This window comes from Anabas testudineus, chromosome 15 (genome assembly GCF_900324465.2).
Source record: "Anabas testudineus chromosome 15, fAnaTes1.2, whole genome shotgun sequence".
In the NCBI taxonomy this organism is placed as follows: domain Eukaryota; kingdom Metazoa; phylum Chordata; class Actinopteri; order Anabantiformes; family Anabantidae; genus Anabas; species Anabas testudineus.
Window position 1 is genome coordinate 9,805,451 of NC_046624.1, and position 8,795 is coordinate 9,814,245.

Here is an 8,795-nt window from a genome sequence, read left to right on the forward strand (position 1 = left end):
CTTTCACTTCTGATGAAGTTTGTACCTGAAAAAAAAAAGATGACATTGCACACAGCAGTGCTAAATAACAGCAGATTATACGACGTTTTTAGGTGTTAAATTTCACACACCAATAAAAGAACCGTGTGTTTGTGGTGTATGTGTGTGTGTGTGCGTGTGGGTCGTGATGGTTTGCTGCACTTCTAATGAGTGATTTGGAGAATTTGACTACCTGTCACTTTTCCCTCTGATGATAAGCGCAAATCAGAGCATTTCCTTTTACAAAATAAAAGCAAATTGATAAAACATTGTAAAATTAAAGTAACATTACTCAAACCCCGTGTTTTGAATATAAAGCTGATATTTGTGTTAATTTATATCTTAAAAACATGTGTTACTTAATATATATTCGCTATAATTAGTAATATGACAATAGTTGGGCTTTATTTTGCTATATGAGACCGGAAGTAATGTGTGTGTGTGTTTCTGGTGGACTTTACACTGATACCTAATTTAACACTCCACCACGATCCCGTGTGTCACAGCTCCTCTGGACTTTACTCAGAACAGGATCAAATCTCGGTGGCATTAACCCAGAATAATGGATGTGAAGCTGCTGGCAGTCGTGACCGCGCTCATGATGGTGATATACTATACTCCACCATCACAAGGTATACAAATATAATCTCTTTTTCTGCTTTTTGCTTGCTCTGAATGAAAATTGATTGAGTCTGTCCCATTATTATTTGGATGTAAACGAACCATATGTCTATGCAGTTTTTGTTTGCTAGAAAATGGATTTTTAAAATGTGTTAGTTTAGCAGAAATAATACAAAACAAATCGTAATTTGCAGTCTAATGAATTAAAATAACCTTAATATCCCTTTTGCAGTTCAGATAACGTTAACATTGATTTCCTTAAATTGTAAATTTAGTGCAGTGACCCGGTTTTGTCTCAGAGTTAGTGACATATGCGCAGAAAGCTTGCAATTTAACGCAGAAGCCAAACTTCAATTACACTATTAATGTTGAAAAAAAAACTTAACTGCTTTTCTTTTTTAATTAAATATTGCCTTATTTAAGCTGCGCAAATGTTGGTTTAATCTGTCTTGTTCTGTAGAGTTAAAAAAAAAAAAGAAAACATTTTCATTGCTGTGCGTAAAGCACCAACAGGCTGCACATGTGGTTCGTGCTGTGAGAAATTCCCTGTCGGAGCAACGTGTGTATTTGTTCTCCTCTTTGTTTTCCTTTAATTACGCGCCAATGAGGCAGTTATGAGAAAATGCCACAGCCAGTCGTGGCGACATCAGTCGTCCAACCTGAAGGTGTTGCTTCCTTTATCATGGTAATACCTTGAGATCAGGTGTAAAAAATAATTTGCATAGGGTTTAATCTGTGCCTGTAGTTCATGCCATCTGTTTGTGTGTGACCCACAGTTTCCTCTCATTTTCACTTTACCGACAAGATAAAGAAAAATAACATTTAGTGCTTGTATTTAAATTTAACACCTATAGTAAAATAACTTCACCGAACTAAGACTCGACTTTTTAATGCTTTCGCCACATTTGGTTAAAATATGCAGGCTTGGAGTCTGTGATGAGTTTTATCGCGTAGGCTCCACAAAGAACATGATTATTTTTTCACATTAATCAACCGTGAAAATCTGGTGTGCTGCAACCTGAAAGCCGAGGTTTTAATGGAAAACATGCACCTCCATGATGAAGCACACAGTACACAGCTGTGAATGACTGAAAGAGCTCAGTGTTTATGCGTCTAGATGTTCTGATAGACATGAAACGCCCCCTTTGTGTTCTGCTGTTGAAACACAAAAAAGATTACACAGTCTACTGTATAAAATGTACTTAAATATACTATTTTGTATTTAATATTGGTCAGTAATGATCCTGACAAAGATTAACAGATAGAATATAGATGATGCATAAATAGATTTACTTTTCAACTCTTTTGTATGTTAAGTTTTTACATCTCGAAGGATCCTACTTTCCTCAAAGGATCACTACATTCATTTAATTGCTCTTGTTAAAACACGCTTTGCTGTAAACGTGTAACTGATTCTTATCTGTTCTCTTATTCTTCTTCTCTTCTCAGCGAAGCCCATCAGTTTGGTGGAGAGATGCTACTGCCGCACAGCAGACAACAAACATGTCCCAAGGAGCTACATTCGAGAGCTCAAGTTCATCCACTCACCTAACTGCCCTTTCCAAGTAGTGTGAGTATTGTTTAGTAATAGCGATTTCACTGGCTGACATCCACACAACCACACGAATGTTTAAAAAACATCAGGTCTCCTCCTTGTTGGACATTTCTCACCATCAATCTCCTAGAGGTGACATGTTAGAGAAAAGATTTGTGCATGCATGTGCACCCACACACCCCTCTGTCATTCGGGAGGAAGTGCTCTGCCTCACTGTGAGCGAACATGATAATAAGGTGGAAATTGGACGCAGTTTCGTGTTCAATGCAAAAGAAATAATTGTGGGTTTTCCAATTGGGCTGGCCTCTCATTTTCTAAGCACTTTCTCCGCATCCTGCGCTTAGAGCCTTTAGGTTTGATCTCATTGGTTGTTACGGTTGATGTTGAGTGAATTTACTGATGAAAGTGTGCACAAGGAAACTTGGCAGGTCCTCCACATACAAACACAAGACGCAGGACAAAGAATTGATAATCAACCTAAGGATGCATGATCTACAACATAGAGACATATGATCCGGCGTTGGCCTATTCTGTAAACAACTACAGCGTTATGCTGGATTTAGAAACTACCCTGTAGCAAAATGTTGACGGATTGATTTTACCGCACATTAATTATGAAGTTTGGTCAATGCTGGCATGACTTTTGAGAACTGCCTGAATGTTTCTTTATGAATATCTGTGGCAGCATCACACTCAAGACCAAAGAGAGATTGGTTATTATCAATACACTCCTGTGAAAAATCTCTCCACATGTGTCAAAGCGACAAGGCAGTGTTAATCCAGTCTGTTTGATAACAATGTGTTAAAATACCAGATGCCCCTGAGTTTGCATAATTCACACTTTCATCTCTATCTGATACACAGTATACTTAGAATTTACTGAACTCTTTTCTATTTCTGGTCAGTGCCAAGCTGAAGTCAAACAAAACTGTGTGTGTGGACCCAGAAATCCGATGGCTACAGCAGTACCTGAAGAACGCTCTGATCAAGTAAGTACAGGCGAATCAAACAGAGTGTGTTGTCTGCTGTGATTTGTTAGCTTTTAGCAACTGACTTGTGTAGAGTATTGAAAAATCACTTCCACTCTATAGAAATTTAAAGTAAGCAATACATAATGCAAATGTGCATCTATCACTAGACCATTGTGAGAGTAACAGGTCGTAATTGCCCAATTTATTCTGAAGCCCAAACCCAAAACAAGCCAGTACATGACTAAGTGGGAGTACAGACAGATTCCACTTTTGCACAGAAACTGTGAGTTTGATGTGGGATCATACACTAAACCCTGTTTAAACTGCTATTGTGAGTTCATCTTTGGTCAGCAATGTTCATACCAGACCAAAGTCTGCAAATGCAGTAAAAAAGAAAATATGTACACTTTGAATATATACTGTACAGAGCTGACTTTGAGTTTCTAAAACGTGTGCATATCTAAGAACTGAGCAACAGTTCTGTGGTTGGATGAAACAGAATAAAACTAAACATGCAGGATGAAATCTGCCCCAGCTACTAACATACACACTCAACACCCATTGACTGATCCACCCACGGTCCTGCAAGCAGACAGTCTGTCTCAAGGATGATTGTGGATCGTTGATGTGTTAAGAGTCCCCTGCATAACAAAACAGCCAATGTAGAGAGTAGATGGTGGTCATTTACAATGGATCAGACCTAATGTGTTTCTAATTACACATATAGTCAAAGGGAAGGAGGGTCAAACTTATTTAGACTGTGCAGAAATGCATAATTGTAACTCATGCATTATGCTACTATTTAGTAAATGGTAATAAACAATCAACCTTTTTGTATTAGCTGAAATGTGTTAATAATTAAATGCCAACTTGTGTTTAAGTGTTTAGACTGTTTTGTACAGCGTCAATCTGAAACTGCTGCAATTAAAAGTTTAGGCCTGAGATTTTTCATAGGATTTTTTTTTGTTTCATTTACCAGCAATGAACTCAGGTTTCCAATAAACCCTTTCTGTGAAGACAAGCTGAACCTGATCACAGCAAATTGAATAAATTGAGTGAGAGTTAGAAATGGCCAATTGAACTGAAAAGCCAATATGGGGACTGATTACACAACTAGAACTGAATGCAGAATAAAATCCTAATATGTAGTTCTCAATTACAGTTTAAAAAAATATTTTGGCCCCATAAACATGAAGTAGCTGATTTTATTTGACAGTGCTGGAACTGAATATACCCTGAGTTCTGGCACTTTCTCTTTGCAACTCTGGCATCCAGTCATGTTTAAGGGTGTTTACTAGATACAGGTTAACAGCCAAGTGTTCGTCCAAATGGGCACAGTACAAATGTTATTTTTGTCGCTTTGCCAAAGTTAACAGCCTATAACTAATTGTGTGAATTATTTCTTGAACTGCATCTTCACACCATGTTGTTCTTATTCTTATTTAATTTTCTTTTCCCTTTTAGGATGAAGCAGGCTAGAAATGGAAACTAAAAAGCCAGCAGAGATCCTCCTAAGCCTTCGCTGAGGATTTGGACCTGATACGTAACATGTGAAATGAGATCATCTGGTATGTTGTACAGCACTTACTGTGGCTGCAGCGCTGCGGCCTTTTGCATAGAACGAACGTGCAACTCTTCACCATGATCACCAACCCACCCATGAGCCACATCACCGTCGTCACCATCTCCTATCTCACCACTTATAGAGGTCATAGATCTTACTAGTGCAAAGTGCAATTATATCTCTCATTGTATGTTTTGCTAACTATATTGTATATACTTTTTTTTTAATGGACTTCAAAAGTAAAGAGCTATTTTTGGAGATTTTCTCATCCCTCTGGCCTCTCTGTCATTTAGGAAAATGTATCAACCTTTGGGTCAAAGTGTTTCAAGGGGTTAGATGGGACAGGCAAAGGGTTTTTTCCGTGATAAACATAATTTAAAAATCCCACCTGCAAGTAGTCTCCATGGTCTGCTGAGCCAGGAGAAAGCAGATTTGTTCAGAAACATGGGATCTGGTTATCCTTACAGACTCTGATTTTAAAATTGTACAAAGTTTCTTTTCAAAAACTTGCCAAGTTGCATTTCATGTTTCAAGTTAATTGGCACTGTGGAATTTCATTGTGTGCCAGCTAGCTCCATATTCAATATAAGATGTATACAAGATTCTAGTAAAAATGGCAATTATAATGTTTTTCCTTTGATGGAAATTAGGATTCCAAAAAAGCTTGAGCATTTCCTGAGCCGCTCTGTGGCTATGATTACTCGATCCTTTGTTACTCAACATGATTTCTTTTTTTTTTCTATTTTTTTGAGAAAAGCTCAACATCTGGGTCCCAAAAGAGTTTTAATTGAGTCAGCATTTACTGGAATCATAAAGCTGTGTGAGCAAACAAGAGGTGATAAGAACAAATCACAGTTAGCAACTAATTAATGTTAGCTGGACTCTGAATTGAATGAACTTGCATTTTAAGGACCGTTACCACATCAGTAGTTAAAACACTTTGTTATATTGAGAGCTGCAGTAGAGAAAGTATTACTGACAATATATAGATGTACATGGCTGTGACTGCCTTACTGTCATGCAGATAGCAATGCACTTTATATCTGATGTATTCATGTGTTAATGACACATTTACCTTTTACTCACTAAGTCTGATCATTAAATTCTAGCTTTAGTGTTCATTTCTTTTGTTTTTCACATTGTTTCCACTCTGTTCTTTTTGATCAATGAATGTGTAGCTGCATTTAACTGTTAAAACATGTATTCATCTAAATCGCTTTGTCATATGTAAAATTAATATTATACAAATGTTTTATTTTTGTACCCCTTTCTGCATTTATATATTAAATCCAAACATTTAAATGAAGAAACTCTACTCTCAAAATTGAGCCATTAAGCTGACATTTTGTTAAATAATAATATGCAGTTGATCAGTAAAAAAGGAAACCCATAAAAGGTTATGGATACTACTTTCATAGATGCTTTCCTGTAAGTCTTTTCATCATAAATATGCACATCTATATTTACTAATACACAGTTCAGTCTTTTTTATATTCAGTGTAAAGAAAGTGTTTCTAGGGCCAACACACAGCTGGTGCAATCTTAGTGTAACAGTAGGTCAGAGGGTAAATTTGAGACTTTGATGTGAGAACATGTGTTTAGCTTTACTCACAAGGGCAAAGGAAAGGCAAGGACAATAATCCTGCCTGTTATTTAACTATTAACTCAACAAGCGACCATTAGGAAAACATTAGAGCTTAAAGGAATGAACTTTTAACATCCCTCTAAGGGCATTATGTGAGGCGGAGCACAGTAGTATATTTGATGAGAGTGGTCCACTGATAGAGAAAAGGGCTGTGACTTGCAGCTAACAGCCCATTTTGCAGTGTTTTTGAGTTACACTTTGATGTATAGTTTAAACATGATAAAACCAGAAAGGCCTTTTGTGGAAGATAAAGCCATCAATTAAGCCATTTGATTGCAATTTGAAATGCAAATTAACCAGATATAATCACTGTATGAACTGACTGTGTTAACTGTGATAATGCAGATATCGCTGCAGGTAGCAACAACTATCTTTCTCTCCACTAATGTGAAAAATAGGCAGCTTGTCTTTGTGATATTTTATCATATCATACAGAAGACAGACCATATATTTCAGAGTTGAGTATTTGTGCTTACAGTACATCATTTATAAAACATGTTCACTGACAATATTTCTATTAAACTTTATAACACATGTAATTTGCCTTCTATTATCTACAGTGTTATGACTTGCTTGTCTGTGAGTGTCATCTGTGTGGGTTACACAAGAGCATATATACAGATATGATTACTAATGAAAAGCAGCTGTTTGTAATAGTTCATAACTCATTTGTTAGTGGGATTATTGCCAAGACCCACCAGTTAAACTATGCAGGTGGTGTGAGTGGTGCCACAAAGCCCGGGGTATAGGAAAAACAGGGATATTTAGATTTTATGTGCTTATTACATTTACCTGTAAATAGCAATGAGGAGAAAATTGAAAAAAGAAATGTCTGAAAACATGGCACATTGCTTGTAAAATGAGGACATTCATATAAAACGTGTCATGTCTGAAAAACAAAACAGCTGATGCAAACATCGAAACAAAGTCTTAAAGAGATTGAGATGATTGAATAAGATGATCATGCACATCAAGTTTCTGAAACAGTACAAAACAATTAAATGGATTATTGGCAGATTTCCATTAATGATCTTCATCCTGACACACAGCACAGAGATCTAGTCATTGCTGCTTTGGAGATAAAGAAAACTGCTGAAATAGCAACTTTTCAAATGAAAAACTCAATTTAAAAGTGTACAAAAATGTGTGTTGTAAGACTGGGCTTTTGTACTATTGTGAAATATCCAGAAAGATTTTTTGACAAATTTTACTCTGCACCACATGAGCTGTATGAGCAGCATTGTACTGGTTTGCTGAAAGACTGTGACATGAGAAGACATATGAAATTCATATTCAACACTGCCTTCAAAACTCTATTGGGGTTTAGAGTTCAACCGCAATATCAGACCAAAATCTGACACCTTGACAGATGAATAAAGACTTGTCATGTGAGTAGGAAGGAAGGACACAAAAATAAGGGACATTTGAAATGTATGTGCTCATTTAACTTACTGAACATGTTCCCTCCATCTTTGGCTGTAAAGGCTCCCAGATGTGCAGCCAATGAAACTCCACTTAGTGGTTATTCATCATGAAAAAATGAAAATATAAAATTTTACTGCGTATGTGTGTCTACATGTGTGCATGGGAGGGGTCACGGAAAGCCACTTTAAGGACGTCTCAGTGCATACCGCAATCTCTGGTTAGACCGTTTTTTCATAAATCTATGAAAGGAGGTAAAGTTAACCTAGGGTCAGTTTTAATGGCTGAGCGTGTATGTGTGTTTCAGTGAGGATGTACAGTATGTGTATGCATGTATGATATCACTTCCTAACGCTACTCCAAAACCATTAACTTTGTTTAAACTTTGTATTGTACGATAAGCCGCTAAACAGAACTCAGCAGTTTAAGAACTCTTATAGTTTGTCATCACCCCAAATGCCAAAGAATCATGAAGAAAATTGTGCTGCAGAGCTTGTTAGGTGGTCAAAACGCAGACACCCCCGTTGTTACTGAGGTTTGACCATGGAGAAGTAAAGTGCCACAATCCAACAATAATCTCTGGGAGGAAAATGGAAACTATCAGATCCATTGCTGAGCAGCTGTGATTTTAAACTTGTGAATTGTTTGAACTGGCAGGATGACGGTGTGAGTGCACACAGATGTGGTGTTTTGCACAAATTTGTGGTCCACTGATTATGTTTAGTTATGCTTTATGAAAATGGTCTCTGGTTTCTGCACCTTTTGGACTGTACTTTCTTCCTTCCTTAACGTCACATGCACAGTAAAAAACATCTATGAAATGATATATATGTGTTGTTATGCTGAACCTTAGGACAATATCTTATATAGCATTTGTAGTGTTGTGTAAGAGATGAAGGAGTTGTTCTGCATTAACATTTGATCTCCCAAAAGGAAACCTGGCATTTTCCGTTTCACCTCTCAGCAAGGATATGGGAAAGCTACTGCAGGTCAGACACT

The 8,795-nt window shown here is 37.0% G+C and overlaps 1 protein-coding gene across 1 annotated transcript; it reads left to right on the forward strand.

The window, feature by feature from the left end:
• The first annotated feature begins 514 nt into the window (after positions 1-514).
• On the forward strand, positions 515-6,913 carry cxcl12a (chemokine (C-X-C motif) ligand 12a (stromal cell-derived factor 1)). Its single transcript, XM_026355842.1, has 4 exons — positions 515-650; positions 2,089-2,209; positions 3,100-3,183; positions 4,630-6,913. Exons 1-4 carry the CDS (start codon positions 581-583, stop codon positions 4,655-4,657), a joined length of 303 nt encoding a protein of 100 aa, XP_026211627.1. The 5' UTR covers positions 515-580; the 3' UTR covers positions 4,658-6,913.
• The last annotated feature ends 1,882 nt before the right edge of the window (positions 6,914-8,795 follow it).